At 46.8% G+C, this 18,926-nt stretch overlaps 1 protein-coding gene across 1 annotated transcript in view; it reads left to right on the plus strand.

Annotated features, from left to right (window-relative positions):
- Positions 1-18,926, plus strand: part of POLN (DNA polymerase nu) — a 2,789,368-nt gene that overhangs the window by 129,638 nt on the left and 2,640,804 nt on the right. Inside the window, exon 4 of the mRNA XM_085643153.1 lies at positions 12,119-12,221. Coding sequence (XP_085499279.1) covers positions 12,119-12,221 — 103 coding nt within the window. The remainder of the gene's footprint in view (positions 1-12,118; positions 12,222-18,926) is intronic.

Genomic DNA, 18,926 nt, shown 5'->3' on the forward strand with positions numbered 1-18,926 from the left:
AAGTGTTAGTATAACGCTTTGAATAGATTATGGGTTGTAAGAAAATTATAACAGCAAAAAAGATGAAACAAGGCTTTCTTGTTTTATACATTTATAGGGGACGAGACATTTGGTAGTCACCCCAGGGTCACGTGATCAGAGGACACGTGTTCCATCCTGAAGATGGTTGCTGGTATAAGAAGACTTTGCAACCTTCTGGTAAAGATGGAATTAAGCATACTTTCTCAGATTAAATTTGTTGAGCTCGTCTCGATAGTCAGACGGCCTTCTTAACTGGCATTCCTTGTGTTGTTTTATTATACCATTAGAGGTTTTAGGTGAACCATATGTGAAGTTGATTTGGAACCCCAATATCCCTGAAGAAGTTGCGTGATGATTTGGCAACGAAACATGTTGGCACTACAGAATTGATTATGGTTTGATTGAAACCATTTTTAATCGTGGGAGCTTACAGCATTCATTAAAGTTACGGCAAGCTAGTAAGCACTACCTGTTTTTTAATGGTGAGAATTAGATTTTCATGTTCTCACTGGGGTCCATTTGGCACGTATAAAAGCACTTGGCACTGTTATTCTTTTCACCACTTCACTACACTCGAGATTATATATCAGAACATTATAATTTTTGTTTTTCACATGGAGTAAGAGCAACCTATGATACGTGGGTATGCCGGTGAGTACCAACCAGCAACCCCCCCTTGATGTTACTACCGTGAGGTGCTCTTTCTCTTCCTTCACCTTTTTTCTAGTCACCTTTTTTCTAGTCAACTTTGGGTAGAAGTGGTGCTATGATGAACAATGTACCCAAGTATGCAACATTTCAGCACTGTATAAGCACAGGAGTCAGAGGCACACCACATGTAAGGGATAAGGGGCAGCCAAATCAGAGCTGCAGGGGCGACTCCCCCAAAATGCGGCACATACACATCACATGCAGAGCACATCAACTCTGACAACAATGTGGTATAAACCGCAACACGTCCACACCAGAACACAGGACACAACTGGTGCCGACTGGGTGTAGACACTGGCCAATCACAAGTGGCATTGCAGGGAAATGTGAGTTGATAATGTACAAGTACAAACACACAGCCGTGATGTTCTCGAAATGTCCACTGTCCCGCAGCAAATGGGCAGCCCCTCCGAAACAGCCACCATGCACACAGTCATGCAGTCTGAATGTAAACATGTACAATGCGACAACACACATGTGAACTGTAGGAGAGTAGGGTCTGCTTCCTATGGTCACCCCCACTTTTTGCTTTACTGGTTTTCGACTTAGATGTGGCTGTGGGCCTGCTAATCAGACCCACAGCCCAGCTGTTCTCTCTCTAAATTCATACTATGTACTTTAGGTACATAACCCAATTGGTAAGGATCACCTTATGGGGCCCTGTACAGTGTACCTTAGGGTACCCAGGGCATAGGTGTACCCTAGGCCTATTATGCCACCCCTGGCTGGCCTTCCATCACGACACAACTGGCTGATCACTCAGCTGGGGCAAGGTCGTGTAATCACCCCTTGCTTAGGTATAGTATTCCTATACCTACCTTATATATAGACACATGGGTAACCTTTAAGCCACTCCTATGGCAGGCCTTAACAATCCTGGAGGCAGAGTGCTTGGTAACATGTGAGATGGTGCTCTAACATGAGCTGAGCCTGGCGGCAGCTTTCGGAACCATGTCCTTATAGCTGTTCTATGATATAGCCTACCATATACTCTTAAAGTGCCATATAATCCTCGCGGTTATGATAACTATGGTTTGGCTTTATCAAAACATGTCGTGTAAGGTGTCTAACACTTTGGAATACTACCCCCACACCATTTCTGGCGATGAGGATAGTATTCCCCCCTTCTAGAGGGAGAAGACATGTTAAAATCCTACTACCCGGTTAAAGTTAACCAGAGTCCCAGCATCACAAAATGGATGCTGCTGCCACGGACACAAGTCTGACCTCCTGCTGCTGGGAGTCCTTCCAGAGAGGGAGGCTTGGACAATAGGTTTCCTGCCTTGGGAGGTGCTAGCACCACCCCAGACAGGACTTAGTGTATTGGGGCTGGGAGGTATGAAAGAAACGAGACACTGCCTGGGGCACACAAGGTGTCCCATGCATAGTCCGGTTCAAACCGGTGCTGGGGCACTCCAGCCCCAGCCCTGGTGCGAAACTGGACAAAGGGAAGGGGGTGTAACCACCCCCCTCCCTGGTCCCACCCATAGGAGGGACCTAGCAGGTAACCCAGCCCCCCAGATTAGTATAAGAGTGGGAGCTGAGTCCCTAGGACTTTGGATTATCCTGAATTGAAACTAGACACGAAACTCTGGAACTACGACATTCGACGACAAGAAGACTGAAGAATCTCCCTTGTGGCCAAGGAGTGGCCACCCTGTGCAAACAGGCACCAACAAGCGATCTGCTGTTTGCTTTGCCCAAGTTCTACGAGGAACCGACTGCAGAGCCCGACCAGCGCCTTGACCTCCAGACTTCTCCGACCCTGATCCACAGCCAAGCTGAGATCGGTGGAGGCGGCGAGAGACGTGGGACCGGCTACCTGGGAAAATTGGCGAGTAGCTTCCAGCACAGCTTCTGAGGCATCCTCGAAGTTGTGCTCTGGGGATTGAGAAGCCCCAACCCCGAGCACCATCTGCACCGAAGATCAGCCCTCCACACTCCACGAGTTCTGCGTGGGGTCCTTCTGCATTTTCCTGCTCAACGTGTCTGTCCGGTTGCTGGCCCGTTGGCTAGTAGCCACAGTGACGACGAACCCTTAACTTTCCACCGCTGGTTTGGATCCTCCAGACTGGCCCTTGCTTCCCTGTGAAAGAGAAGCACCTCAGACCTTCCTGGTCTGCACCTGAAGCGAATTTCCCATTCCGCGTGGGTTGCCTTTGCCAAGGCTTGTTGACTCCGATCGGGACGTCGACTCCGCCATCAGCAAGGTCCTTCGTGGGACAGCTCGTACCCTGGTTCTGGTCATCCTCGATGCCTCCTGGTCTACGCAGCTGCAGAGACAAGCTTCAAGACATCACCTGTGTTCTGCACGACATCGCCTGGTTCCTTCCTGGTTCCACACGGTCACTGGCTAGTGACCCAGACTTTGTCCCCTCTGCTTGCAGGTGTTCTTCCTTCAAGATCCAGCCTTGGATCCACCGGACATCTTCCTCCTGGCCGCCTGCCAGCATCTGTTCTTCAGGCATCTATAGGATCCAGCGACGATACCCGACACATCTTCACACCTATGCACCCGTCTCCTGTGGGTGAGGTAACGCGGGTGCTCCAGTGGATATTGACTATCCAAGTGTCTAAGTCTTTAGTTGCTTTCTCCTAGTTACTTCGGAAGTGTCCTTATTCTTCCTATTTCTAACTGTTACATTCCCATTGATTTTAATGTAACCCGCGTGTGTGTTTCCACACTGCACCCGCTTCCCGTGGGCCTCCCACTTCCTAACTATTGGTAGGGTAGTGTAGCCCCAGCTATGCCCTAGGCCTACTCCCTGTTCGTGACGTGGTACTTATACCACTTTCATAGTATATGGTTTGCGTGGCCCCTGGGCCTAACTGTATTTTCCTGTGTAACTTAACGTATGCTACTTAAGAAATTGTTTGTACTTAGACCTCTGAACTCATAAAGAGTGCTGAGGGTATATGTTAGAATAAATGCATTCTATTTTTATATATACCTGGTGGGGTGTCCTTTAATTTGGTATTCAAGGGATTATAATGGTATAACAGCTGGCTTCACATGCCATACAGAGTTTAGCCTAAGACTGCTCTTGTCCATGCTACCACTAGGATAGCTGGTCTATAAGGTTGACTTTACAACCAATCACCATAAGGGTTGTTTGGACTGATACAGGGTGTACACTAGAACTAGTGACATCATATATCAGGCCAACTTCTTACATGAACACATTGTTAAACTGCATCTCCCCTTCACATTGCAGAAGGACAATCAACACCTGCAGAGCAGCCCGAACCTCTCTTCTCTGATGACGGAGGACCACCACACCTTCGACTCCAACGCCCTCCAAGAGTTCATTGACAGTCTCCGCAGCCCACCTCCAGGAGCAGGGCAGCCCAGCTGCAACGAGGACACGACACCCCACCCCCTGCACAGACCACACAGCAGGCAGCACCCACCACCACGGCTGCCTCCCAGGACCCCCACGAAGAACACATGGCCTTCCAACGCTATGTGTTGGGATGCCAGGAGCAGCTGGCTGAACAGGTGCGTGTGGGCTTCGACCACACGGCAGACAAACTAGATGCCATACATGGGTGTCTAAGTCCCATCAGGGACCACTCACAGACCCTAACAGACACCAACAGTCCGCTCCATGCTCTCCAAAGCACCATGGCTGACATCGCTAGAATCCTGACTGTGAGACAAAAACGACTGTCTAGTCAGAGAGGCTCCAGCGAGCTTGCCCAGGAGTTGGGACTCATGCGGATGCTCATGGAGAACATGGAGTGGGCCAATGCGGAAAGAGTGGCTGCCACGGCTGCACACCAGCGAGAGGTAGCTGGGTTCCACAATGACCTCAAAACTATCTTCATGGCATTGCTGCCATAAGGCCTGGCGCTGATGCATGCTGCTGCTACTACTACATCCACATCCACATCTCTGCCCCCTGAAGTGTCAGTGCCACACAGTGAGGCAGACATTCCATCCACCTCCGACCCCTGAGGTGTCACTGCCACACAGTGCTGGAGAAAGGCCAGTCCACCCACACGTGAGGCACATGAAACAGCAGAAGACGAAGATGTGGCTGAATCTGCCCTCGTGGTCAGAAGGAAGCGGTAGCATTCATCTCCGCCTCATGGCCGATTTCAGCTTGGTTCTGCCCTCTGCATCATCACCTTCCACTGTCCCCCGATACACTCTGCGACACTCACCTTGGACCTCGCAATGGACTGCCATATTCTGTTTGATCGCCAATGGCACAGCTATCAGACTGCGGACTGAACTCTTCCACTTCCTTTGGACTAGTCATTCCCTGAATGACTCTGGCTAGCCCTCCACGGGCCAACATTTGAAAGTGGGGTTTGCATGGCCCTGTACTGCTCCAGATGCAACACTCCACTGAATGTGCATTAAACATTCCGAATCACACAGATGTGTCGTCTCTATGGTCTTTCAAGTGTGGTAGTATGGATGAATGTAGGGTCAGTGAATTCCTCTTACGTCCATGTGGCTCATGTCGTTGGACTTGGGTCACAGGGTGACACATTGCCGATTGTCATCCGGGTGGCGCCGACGGAACAATAGCGACATACGCATTTGTTACTTCCTTGTCCGGCCCCGTATGGAACCACGCCCAGAGCCCCGGGGTCATTGTTCAAACCTTTACGCTGGACTGGCATACACCAGGCCAGCCTACTATGCTTACGCTCCAGGGGGGGACAACAACGCCACATGTGCCAGGACTCCCCTGTAGTGATCTGCTGCTCACATGTCTAGTTGTCAGCATGCCACGGCCACTCCCTCACGGCTGGTTTACACCCACACCACACTCATCCAGGACACATGCCACAGCATATGTGACCCTGCCAATAAAAAGAGCTGGGCGCACGTGCACAACGCCATTTCCAACCTCTCTTATCTGTGTGGTAGGCATGGGGGCCCAGGGGCTGCGACATCACATTCCGCAGGCCCGGAGGGGACATGATGGCGTCCGCACCACGATACCCAATCATAGAGGGTCCATCACTGTGGGGGCACAGACTTGGTGGCACTGGATACACTGCGGCCGGCACAGGCACACCGCCACGGGACGGTGACTTTCGATGCACTGAGGTAGGGGCACCGTAAGTGCTGGACAGGTGTGCAGCCTGCGATGATGCCCCGTCCCGGCGGTCCGGACGGCTCAGGTTTTGTGTGCCCTGCTGGACCACAGTGTAGGCCTGAGCCAGCGGGCAGCGCGGGCCTACTGCCACGTGGTGTCGCCTCCTGGATCACAGAGTTAGTGGCACCTATGAGGCTGAGCGGTTGTGCAGCCTGCGATGAGGCCGGGTGCACTGGTATGTCCTCTGCCATGGAGTAATCAAAACCCAGCACCAAATGTGAGACCTGGTGGCCTGCGGAGCTGGGCTGCATGATGTGGAGGGTGCCATGTACACGGGCCCCAGGTTTGTGGCTTGCAGCGGCACGTGGTGGGGCCTCTCTTCTACATGCCGGTGGCAGAAGGTGAGCAGTGAGTCCTCCGTGCGCAGCGGCGGGCATGCACCGCTGGGCGGCGGGAGGGGCTGGGGTGCAGCTGCCTGGGTGCGCATGGGCGTGCATGCACCACTGGGCGGCGGGAGGGGCTGGGGTGCATCTGCCTGGGTGTGCAGGGGCGTACAGGCGATGATGTTGTGTGCAATTGTATGTTCTTTGCCATTCAGGTATCTGGACTCTGTTTCAGATTACCGGTCTGTCTCAGATGTGGGACCTGGTGAACTGCGCTACATACCGGCATGTGGTTGGAGACAACCGTGGCAGCAGGTGAGCAGTGTGGCCTGGGTGCGCAGTGTCGAACTCTCTTTCCCTGTCCCTGTCTTCTTTTCTCTATCTCTCTCTCCCCCTCTCTGTCCGTCTATCTCTACCTCTCTGTCCGTCTATCTCTCTCTCCCCCTCTCTGTCCGTCTATCTTTCTCTCCCCCTCTCTGTCCATCTATCTCTCTCTCCCTCTCTTTCTCTCTCTTCTTCGCTCTCTCTCTGTCCCTTGATGTGCGCAGGACACACCTTCTCATCATGATTTTTGTCTTGCAGGCTGTGACCTATGGATTGTCCTGAGGAGAGCCGCCATGTGTCTTCATTTCTGTTCTGTGTTTATTTTAATAAATTATCATTTGTTGATTCGAAGGTGAATGTTTGATGCTCATTTTTGTGATGACACATGCATGTCACCAGATGTGATTGTGCGACATCATGCGGGTTATTTGGTACATGATTCCGTGTAGTTGATGAGACATGTCTTTGGCCGGAGGGGGGGGGGGGGGGGGGGGGGGGTGCTGAGGTGGGGGGGGGGGTCCCTGGGGGTGGTGGCGGTGGGTGTTGTGGCCCTCTTGGGTGTCCGGCGCGCATGTTCAGTGGCTCCATGGCATCTGTTGTTCTTCAGGTGTGGCTCTGGCCTGGGCTCTCTTTTCTGGTGCAGGTTGTAGTCTGACTTTGCACTAGGTCGGAGCAAGTGTTAGTTTCCTGGTGCTAACGCGCCTTATCGCCTGTTTTGTGATCTTATCGCAGATCAGGCTGGTCCTTGAGAATGTTGAGGTGTGGTGTTGTCTCTGCTTTTTTCACGGGAACGCCTACTCTGCATCTCATTAGCGATAGTTGCCGGGGTCATCTGCGGCGATGGTTTTTGAGTCACTTGGACCTTGCTTGTCCCGCCACTGCACCTTTTTCTACAACTACGTTGGTTGCTGTTGCCAAGGCTTGTTGGTGCCCCTGCCGGACACTGACTCCTTGGCTCTAGACATCTTATGTGGGACAGCTCGTAAATGGCTCCTGATCTTCCACAGCGTCGCCTGGTCCACACAGCTGCAACTTAAAGGGCACCGTCAGCTCTCCTGCATCTCCAACATCGGTGGGCATTCGTCTTCCATGCCTCCTGGCCACTCCTGAGTGGCATAGGCTCTGTCCCCTCTGTTTGCAGGTACCTCTCATCCTGAATCCACGAACTCTTCTCACCTTCTTCATCAGCGGCATCTTCCTGCAGTCCTCCATTGTGTTCTACGGCGGTTTCCGACGCTACTTTGCCCCTATGCGCCCGCCTTCCGTTGTGTAGGTATCCTGATTCCTGGGGTATCCACGGGTGGGGTGGCTCTCCAACCTTCCATCCGCCATGGGGTTTCTTGACGGTCCACTGGGAAGAATCCTTCTTGTTAAAAATTGCAACCGCGACTTACCCATTGACTTGAATTAAGTACGTGGTCGTGTTCCCTCACTGCACACAACCTCCGTGGGGTACCTAGATACTCATCTTGGGTGGTTCCTTGGGTCCCCAACTGTTCCACGTCTTCTGGGTAAACTCTTGACTTGAGTCGTGGTTTTCATTTCATTATTTTAGTATATGGATTAGCCTCCCCCTGGAGACCACTGTGTATTCTGTGCTTGTAAGAGGGACAGGCGGAAAATAAAGCGAGGTCTTACAGGCTGTTGAATGATGGCTTCATTTATTGTACCAGGTCAAAAACAGAATTCGTAACTGCACAAGGTGAAGTGGTTGGGAAGGGAAACTGTTGGTCCCTTCCCAACCAACAGTTGGTCGTAGCTTGGCTCGTTCTCCTCTCCGGTGGATGGTGGCACCGCCCCGGGTAGACAAAAGAAAAGAAAGGGCGGTTAAAGTGGCTGTCCCATTAGGGATACGGTAACATAAAGTGCCGGCCATGCCGTCACCGTGAACATAACCAGTAAAGTTAGGGTAGATAGAGGGGAGGATCAGGAATGGTATTTCGCCGTGCGCCCCCTGGTAAGCCCCGTCAGGACCGTGTAGAGGAAAAACAAAACCTAACTGAAATTCCGGCCTATCAGTCTGCCGGTCTTTGCCTCACGTTGCGCTCCTTTTCCCAGGAGAATCATGTATAACCGGTAATTGTTTATGTAACCGTGGTTACAAGACTCAAAGTGCTATACAAAGGTGAATAGTGAAGGCTATAAGAGGGAAGTGAGGGAATAGGCATGAGAAATTATCACCCCTCCTGCCTATGCCCCTTGAGTCCCTTGGACACGCCGCGCCCTCCCTTCCCGAATAACTGTAACCCTTGCCCCAATTCACATACTGCGGAGGCTGCAGCTCTCATGAGCTACGGCGGCGTTACAGCGTCCTCCGGGGGTGACCTCCACTCCTCCTGCTCAACGCCGTCTCTCTCCGCACGTCGTTGGGGTTCCTCATCTGCTTCTCATCCTCGTTCTCCGATTGGCTTGTCTGCTTCTCGTCCTCGTCCCCGAATCGATTTGTCTGCTTCTCGTCCCCAAATCGATTTGTCTGCTTCAACGTCCTCAGTCCTCTGGGGTGCTCCTCTCTGTTCCCTCCATCTCCCGACTCCCAAACACGCACACCTCGGCGTCTTCCGGGATCTCCCTTTCTGCTAATGCCTCTGCCCCGTTCCTCCAAGACGCGTCATTCCATTGGCTGTTGCTAGGAAAGGGGAGTTCCTCGTCCTGCAGGGGAGAAGGGCCAAAGGAAGTTAACTCTTTCTGAGTCGTCCCTGAACCTTCGTGAGTCTGTTCCTGTTTTATACATGGTTTCATAGGGTGGCAGCCCGGCTCCTCCTCACAGTGCTTTTTAAGTAATCTGTTGACAAAGTATTGTGTGTATTGTGTTTATATCTTAGGGTAGGAGTAAATACCATTTGTTAGTGAGTGGTGTTAATAAATACATTTTTTTTATAACTACACTGTGTGGTTCTTTTTTACCTAACCTATACCATAAGATTAAGATCTGGTAAAACAAGCTGCTTTACACTCCTTATGGACTAAGCCTCTCCTCCTAGGTCTCAACAGCAGGTGTCGTCCTTCTTCTGACTTCCACAGGTCAAATAGCATTCTGAAGAGGGTGCCCAGGGGTGCCACATTTATGGCTGACACTAGTCTGTGGCAGGGGATGACTCCTGGCCTCTCCCTAAGCAATAGGAAAAAAGTTCTAGAGGGTAACTCAGCTCACTTTTGCATCAGTTCCTGTGTGCCCTACTGCAAGCAAGCCCACATTGCTCCGCTCTACCTAAATCCAACATGGTAGAACCCGACCTCTGGTGCAATGCTCCGGTACCCACTCTATAGCTGTGGTCACGGAAACAAGCTAACCCTCCTTTGTGGTCACTCAAAACTGGTTCTTGGGTTGCTCCTCCCTCAGAGGGATTGATGCATGGCTGGCTAGAGGGACAAAAGAGGGGACAGACCCAGTTGTTAGCTACATCTGCTTGTGACAGGCGAGACCTCTTTTTAATGAAATTCCTAGGCACTGGCTAGATGGCCATCCTGTCAGAGGAACAGAACTCCTCACAAGACCAAAGGCATTTGTCTCAAATCTGGGTGCAAGTTCATACCACATCAAGGAGCTATTCAGCTTCCGGGTGACAATTGGAAGCTCATGCAAATGGACTTAAAAAAGGCTTCATCCAGGTAAAAGATGACTTTTTAAAGGGACCTTTAGGAAAATAGTACAAATCTGAGTTTACAAATGAATTGAGTTTGTGATAAATATTTTAAAAAGCCCATGAATTAACTTTTTATCTGGTCCCTAGGGGGAGGTGGCATTATTCAATTTTAACACTGCCTGCTAATGCTTTCCTATGAAACCGCTAACCCAGCTACAGTGAAAATAGCTTTTAGAATCTTTTGCTGTAAGGACATGTTTTACATTAAACGTTTACATGTTCTACTTTTAAATACTATGCATCCTGCCTTACTGGGCATTAAGGCCTACTTAGGGGTGATTTACTAATATTTAAAAGGAGGGTTTAGGCCTGATAATACGGGGTTATTTTGACAGGATGAATTTGCAGTTTAAACCTGCACTGCCAGCTTACTGGTGGCAGGCCTGCAGTCATGTTTTACGCTCCCTCCTTAATGGTGGCACAATGTGTGCTTCAGTCTACTGATATCATTTTAATTTTAACATGCATGGGGCCTGGTTAGCAGGGTTCCAGTGAACAGAACAGGCCTTGAGAAATGTACTCGCCCACTCGCTAAGGCGAGTTAGATTTTATCAGGGTGAGCTGTTTTTAGAGCCTACTGGCCTGTTCTGGCGAGCTGATAAAGACCAGATGTTCTGTTCTTTAAGAAAGTGAATGTGCTATAAAGATGCTTTTAAATCTTGTTTTTATCTTGTCAAATTTGCTCTGCGTACAAATACGGCGATCAAGTGTCCGCTTATGTCTTACAATTTGCAGTCAGAGAAAGAAAATGTAAACACAATCTCCAGAATAAAATGAGCAGCAAGGTTAAAGGAATTTTGTAAAGTGAACAGTCTGACAATTATGCTGTACAAAGAGTATGAAATGAAAGGCTGTAAGACGTCAGCTTTTTTTCTAACACACATTAAAAAAGCTTGTAAATGAACTGTTAAAACACTTCAAAATATATTTTAGTAGTTCTTAAAGCACATTTCTTGTAATTCTGTGTAATGAAAAAAGATTTGAATAGGATGAAAACATATCGGAGCACTGTACTTGGTGATGTGCAAATGATGACATTTTTCTGAAACCCAATTTCCACAGATTGTTTTGTACATTATTTAGTTTTATCAATAAAACTGCATGTTAGTGGGAAAGTTTGTGACCTTTTAAATGGAAAATATGTTGTTTGTAAATGACAGTGCGCTATAAAATCATGCTTCAGTGTTATATTTATTCAAAGTTTTTAAACATGAACTGAGAAACATTTCTGCCTCCTGCCTGATGACGATGCTATTAATGAACTAAGAGGCAGGTATGGGATTTTTTGCACCTTGTATGTGGGCCAGATTCTTACTAAACATGGAGCAAAAAATGTGACTATTAAATCAAACAAAATAGTTTTTTGTACATCTGAAATGCTAAACTTGCATATCCGAAGGTGCTCTAACAGGTCATAATGAAGAAAAAAGCAGATCTGTAAAAAAGATATTTGCTCGGATCACACAATTTGAGCCCAGATTACGGGTCAAGTACATTACTGTTAAGTCAAGCAGATTATTGAAGTCACTAGACCTGCTGGTCTAGCAACATTTTTATGATTTTTCGAGGCCTGCAGAGTCAAAAAAACAGCAGTGTTAGTAAAAAAGAAAAATTAGGATGATCATGCAAAACAAGCAGTAATTGCTTCCCAACCCTACTCTCTGTCCCAGAGTTTAAGATTTTATCAGATACAGCTCTAGATGCTCCGGAAGAGGCTACTCATAAAAAAAATACTTCTATCATGTCTTTATCAATTTATATATTGTACCTCTTCCTGCTCATTCAGTTGTATCTTTTCTTGTTTTTGAGTTGGCAGAACCAGCAAAAAATATGCATGCTCCCTTAGAACAAGTTTTTAAGAGGCCATTAACCAAAATATTCTCTCACAAATGCTATTTTTGAGGACTTCAGGTTCCCAAGATGGTGGTATCCCAGCTCTTGCGATATTTATAAAGTTTGTGTTGTTTTTGTTTCACAGATTTGAATTGTCATATCACACAACAATTTCAAAATGAATGTGAAGAGAACACGGTTGCTAATCTTAAATTAACAGTTCATCAAATCAAGGCTGAAGAGCACAGGTGAGGAATTAATATATCTATTGAGGTGTGGGTAACCATGCAATCACTATCCCGGACTTATGAATATATATATATATATATATATATATATATATATATATATATATATATATATATATATATATATCGAGAGAGAGAGCGAGCATGAATCAGTAATAGCGACTATAGCGTAAAAATGCCAACTTATCCAAAAAGATAAAACTAAAACTATCTGAATCTAACAATTGTAAATTCATCTTAAATTTGAAGGATAATCCAACATGACATTATGCCACATATTCAAAACTATTTTGCAGTTTCAAAACCTCTTATTTGAAAAATTACAGGGTTTGCGAGCAGAAAACGGTATGTAGCCCCGTTCTTAGCCACTTTTATGATTCGGAAAAGACTTTCCTTTAAGGATCGTTTACTACTTTAAAAAAACATACAAGGCTGTTACTCCTTGGAATCATATCTGGTAGTGATGCATAAGAGTTTCGTCACTTGAATAATTAAAAGCACACTTATTTTATTTTTACAATGTAGGAACTGACAAAACCTTAATTCATACTCTTCACCACATCTAGAAGTGGGTGTTTAATTGTCAGGTGTAAATGCTTCTGGGAAAGATGCTTTGTGTAATGAGCCTCCTACCTGAGGAAAGGGTGGTCCAGATATCAGACAGCAATACTGACTCGGGTATTTCCTAAAAAGGACTGCAACCATCACACATTTACAGTAGCATGCTTCATTATCGGGTTCCTCCTCACCACAACTATGCCACTGATGTGATGGGCTCCTGTGGGTGTCTTGTATGTGCTTTATTGTGATACATAACCGCAGAGTCAATAATGTACTCAGTAGATGTGTGTGAGTTCCCCCATCTTAGCAGACCTCACACTTGGTGGAGATTCAATGGGAAGGGACAAAAACTCAAAAATGTGTAGGGTATGGTTTTTTGTTGTCACTGTTTTAATCCTAACCGCCATCACATGGCTAACATCAGAGTCCATTGGGGATTGTGTTATGCAGTTCCATAGGTGTCTAGAGGTTTCTGCCCTTACTCAAGCCCTACACAGACGAGGGGCATTCATCAGTCATCATGATAAAGGAAGGGAAGTAAAAGAAAGGAATTATGCCTCTCGTATGTGCTGTCTGCTGTTCTTATACACTTTACAGTGGACCAATCTTGTGGGTCAGTACCTATAATACACGTTTCATTATTTCAGATTCAAACCAATGCACAGCAGTACACTGATTGTGTCACCATAGGTTACGCACTGTATAGAGCTTACTTATGAACATGCTCATGTAGTGCATCACCACTCACATGTCTAGCACCATGTGCAACTGCACACCATGCAAGTGGTAGGCAACTAGTCTCACCAGTGCAGTTTGTGTTTAATGCACAATACCACCAGAGCATCATTGTTGGTTTCAAGATTAGGTAGTTAGAAATTACTGAATATTCAGAGCTAAAGAATGAAGTAAGTCTTTACCAAAAGTATGTGTATGCACATCCTTGCGCCTGCAGCCTGCCCATTGCAAGTTACCAGCATGCCGGTGAAGTGTCTCTAAATGAGAACTGGTGACAATGGCAGGCAGTACTCGGAGACTTTGATTCACATCAGCGATGTAATGTCTAACTCATGCCATTGTCCCATTACCAATGTAGACCTGCAAATTCATATGGTGTCATGATGCCATTGGTCTGAGCTCAGAAGAGGCAGTTACATGAATTGCTGTCCAAGGTCATATTCATAGTCTGTTGCTTCATATACCCTGCAGTCCCACTACATTGTGGGCTACAAAGCTGGAGACAAACACTCGTTCTCAACAAGTAGTACCCTCAAATGAAACATTTGTGGATTGATACCCCACCTAATAGAAGTAGCAGCCCTTGTATCCATTCTGGAGTCATGAGAAATGAGATTATAAGTGTCCTATTCAATTTCGTCATTCAATCCTTTTTTCATTTTGACTATTAATAGAAATTGGGTTTCTGATTGACAGGGATGTGAGCCCTGGTCATAGAAGTAACCATAATCCTATTCAGGGTAAGGCACCAGCAAACCCCATATTACCCTGTGCTCACCCTCTGGTAGCTTGGCACAGAGCAGCCAGGCTTAACCTGAAAGCAATGTGTAAAGTATTTGTGCAACACTTCAAACAGTAAAAAAAAGGGAAACACCGCACAAAAAGATCACACACCAGGTTTTGAAAAATAAAGTCGATTTTAATAAATAAAACGACCAAAATGATGTAAATCTAATCATGGACTAAACAGGTACTGAGTCCCTCAAAAATAAGTTTTCATGGTATATCCCCAACAGAACTCTTAGGTCTACAGGTGCCAAGCTAGTGAAAACTCCCTCTTTTAAGAAAGTAAACTGGGGAGGTAGAAGCTTTGTGTATTGTGCCTCCAAGGCCTGGAATGAACTCCCCCTTACTTTGAGAAATGCTTCTGATTTTATCTGTTTCAGGAAAAATCTTAAGACATGGTTCTTTTCCCAGTTTTAGATCTTTTGCCATCTCAAGTAATCAGTGTCTAGCGCCAGGACACCTTAGGGTAATCGTGCGCTCTAAAAGTATTAATAACATAACATAACATGGAAACTGGAGATACTGAATTTCAAAGTTTTAAGGTAAAATAGCACCAAAAAGCACAAAGTGCCAACAACTGGATATCTGGTTGTGCCGGACCAGGACAAAGCCACAAGTTCAGGCCGACTGCAATGGAGCGCGGGCTGACTACAGGGATCAGGTAAGGCCCACTAAACAAAGTACCTGAAATCCTGGTTGCGGGGCATTGCGTGGACCCGAGAAGTGTCGCGCAGTCGAAGCAATGCTTCAGTTCTGAGATGCAACGAGACTGCGGTGCGAGATCCTGTGCATCGTTGAGGATCCTGGCACACAGCTGGAGTAATGCGTCGGTTCCAAGGGGCCGCAATGCGGAGGCCGTCGTTGAACTGCTATTGACAAAAGATTCAAGTACCTGGGTTGGGGATGCGCTGGGCTGTCAGCGATGCGTTGGTTCTGAAGAAACAAGGTTGATGCAGACCTTCTGCGCCGGGCAAAATCCACGCTACAGCTGTGATATGTTGGTTCTGCTAGAGGATGTGCTGCTCACCCGAGGACATGCATCAGTTCGGCTAGAGGATGAGCCGCTCAGCAGAGAAGATGCATTGGGTCTGCTGGCAAGCACCTTGGGCCCACTTGCAAGGGTCCAGGACTGGGGTGGCACCACTTGACAGGGTTGGCTTACAGTTGGCAGAGTGCAGGTACGGATGCAAGGTTGTTGGAAGCCTGTTATATCCCTGAGGCTTCAGATCAGGAAGCGAGCAAACTAGCCCTTGGAGTCACTCTGGGTTTTGGGTTTCAGAGGTGCATGTCCAGTCCTTTTTGCCCAGGAAAAAGGGCAGAAGGCCAGTAAAGCAGGAGCCCAGCAAAGTAGCAGTCCAGCAGAGTGGCATTCCTTTCAGCAACACAACAGTCCTTCTTCCTGAGTATCCACAGGTCCGGAAGTGTTCTGAAGTGGTGGTGTCTGAGGTCCTTCTTTTATACACAGTTGTGCCTCTGAAGTGGGTATAGACTTCTAGAGGCATGCCTTTGAAGTGCACAGATGCCCTGCCAGCCCTGACTCCAGGCTAACTACAGGGGATATGCAGCTCTTTGTGTGGGGACAAGACACAGCCTATTCAGTTGAAAATGAGGCTGTGCCCAGTTCCTCCCTCTCATCCTGCCAGGATGACCCGTCAAGTCACATCTAAGCTCATGTGTGGCTGTCAAGGAGGAATACACAAAGTCCAACTGCTAACTACACCCAGTCCTGTAACCAGAGACAGGTTGCAGGCAGCAAATGGCTAAGGCAGGAGAATTCCAATTTCCTAAAATTGGCATTTTCAGAATTGTAATTTAAAATCCAACTTCATCATAAGTTAGGAATTTTAATTAGGATTCCAGAGACACCAAACATGAATCAATTATATCTTCCCGTTTGAAAATTATGCTTATAAAATGTAATAAGGTAATCCCAATTTTATCCTATGGGAGATATAGACCTTGCAGTAGTGAAAAACGAATTTAAGATTTTTTCACTACCAGGACTTGTAGAAAAAGTGCATGTCCTACTTTTTAAGTACATACCACTCTGCCCTCTGGGATCTTCATCTCCAACCCTAGGGGTGACTTATTTGTATTAAAAAGAAAGGTTTGGCCCTGGCAAGAGGTTTAACTTGCCATGTTGACATCCCAGTTTAAAATTGCACACACAGACTCTGCAATAGCAGGGCTCAGACAAGTTTAGAAGGCTACTTAAATGGGTGGCAAAGTCAGTGCTGCAGTCCCACTAGTAGCATTTAGTTACAGGCCTTGGACACATGTAGTGCCCTCTACTAGGACTTATAAGTAAATTAAATATGCCAATTGGGGATAAGCCAGTGTTACCACATTTTAGGGAAAGAGCACAAGCATTTTAGCACTGCTCAGCGTTGGTAAAGTGTGCAGAAAACTAGGGCCAGCAAAAACAAAGTCATAAAAAATAGGAGGTATGAAGGCAAAACGTTAGTGGAAACCAAGCCAAGTATGCCAGGTCTAACAACTATCTGCACAGCATTTCTGTCCTCTGTAATGTAGAATGCGGATTCTTCAATTGTGGGTATAATGCTCACCAATTTTCACAATCTTTGTCCAAGTCAGTTAATTGTCAGTGTGTCACTGGTGTTTGTAATGTGTGGCTAATTTCGTAATCAGTTTGCCACATCGAATGCTACTACAGTGTTCAGTGATTTGGCATTCACATTGTGTGTTTTCATGCCAACCTCCCATGCGTTACAGGGGCATTTAATTTGGATAAATTGCAAATTCACTGTTACAATTTGTGTGTGTTAGTCATTTCTAACATATTGAATGGCCCAAATCAGTTCCATTCATAGATTTTCTGACCCTGCAGTTCCTGCGTGAATGGTGTCCTGGAGCTTTGTGCTATGTATTCTCTTTGTAAGGTAGGTCTAGTGTGAATCAAATAGCACCTTAAGGTGCTACCTCGTTTGAAAGCAAAACAAAGTTTCAGATAATTTTCTCCACCCACATTCAGGATACCTCAGTGTTTAATAATATTTTTTTCAACTTGATGAAAATAGGTGAGATGTTTTAACACGAATAACCTCTTACGTTTTCTCTTTCTGCATGTTTTGCAGAAGTGCATCCTTTTTATTACTCCTTTCTAGCTGTCTAGCATTTTTAGTATTGTTTGCTCAGCACAGTTTCTCTTGGGTGAAGAAACCGGACAAATGGGAGGTTCTCTTTCAACGTTCCTAGATGCTGACTTTAAAAATAGGACCAATTAATTCTAATCAGTAGCTTCATGGGATACCTCACTAGGTTTGGGTTCCCATTTTGCATCATCCTTGTTTTAGGGTACGACTCTCGTTATACAAACAATTTTTTTCTAGAAGCCCGAAGGGCATGTTGTAGTGGGTCGGCATTAGTGAATGATGTCTTAATTACTTAGTGTTGAGTAGATTCTATTAGGGCACCATGCTCTACCAAAAGACACATTGAAAAACTAGACGCTAGAAGTGCGAAGCACTCGATTCTGCACTCGGAACTAAACAATATGCAATTGTAACTGCGTGAGCCAAGTAGCCGTCTTTCGATCCAGTAAACTCCAGCTTGATTCTGATTGATAACGTAGTAAGGAATCTTGATGACGCCAATGAAGACGTAGATACCATACTGTTTCTTATGGTGAGAATGGTAAACCTACTATTCTTTACGGGTACACCAGGAGTAATGTTGAAGATTAGTGATTTTTGATTTTGCTCATGATACTTAAGGCTAACCCTGGGCGTAGGACTACGCTACTCTCGCGTAGTTTGCGCAACTATGCGCTATGCGAATTGCCCGTAGCACAGTGCAAAAACGCGTAGCGGGCATTTTTTGCTTGCTCGCGGTCCTCAACGTCAAGTTGCCGACCGCGAGTGAGCAAAATGACATCCCAGCGAGACTTTTTCCTCGTTCGCGATCAGCAGCACCAAGTTGCCGATCGCGAGTGTAGAAAATACACCTCCCGGCGAGATTATCAACGCGGGGAGGTCAGGTTCCTCATTGCAAGTGGTCACGTATGTTCGCGACCGCTCGCGATGAGAAACTACCAGTCCGCGTTGAGAAAACTGCCGCTCGAGTAAAAATTTACTCGAGCGGCAGAAAACAACCGCTTGCACTGTGCAAGATGCCGATTGCAATGATTGCACAGTGCGGACAAGCATCCAGCACTGTGCAATCAGTGCGAACAGCATTTTCCCTACCGCACTACGCAGCTCGCGTAGCTTGCGTAGTGCGAAGTGCACTTCGCGTAGCGTAGCGATACTACGCAAACTACGCCCAGGGTTACTTAAGGCTATTGCATTGACCACCGCAGTGCTTAATTTAAAGGTTGAAGGTGAGGCCCACCTGCACTCATATTTGGGGACCAGTATTTATTTTTCCTAATCAGACTCTGACACAGAGCAAGAGGGAAAAAAACAAGAAAAGGGCCAAAGAAGGAGCAAGAGAAAGACGGAAAAACAGTGACAAAGAAAGCAATGATGAAAAACTACCTGAAAGAGTGAGATAAATGGGAAGACAGTATCTGAAGGTAGATGAAAGAGGCATGAGGTGAAATTAAGGACTTTGCAGCCTTGTTGTTTGATGCCTCTGACATTCATAGAGCCAGCTGAGGGCTTC

This window comes from Triturus cristatus, chromosome 2_2 (genome assembly GCF_964204655.1).
Source record: "Triturus cristatus chromosome 2_2, aTriCri1.1, whole genome shotgun sequence".
Taxonomy (NCBI): domain Eukaryota; kingdom Metazoa; phylum Chordata; class Amphibia; order Caudata; family Salamandridae; genus Triturus; species Triturus cristatus.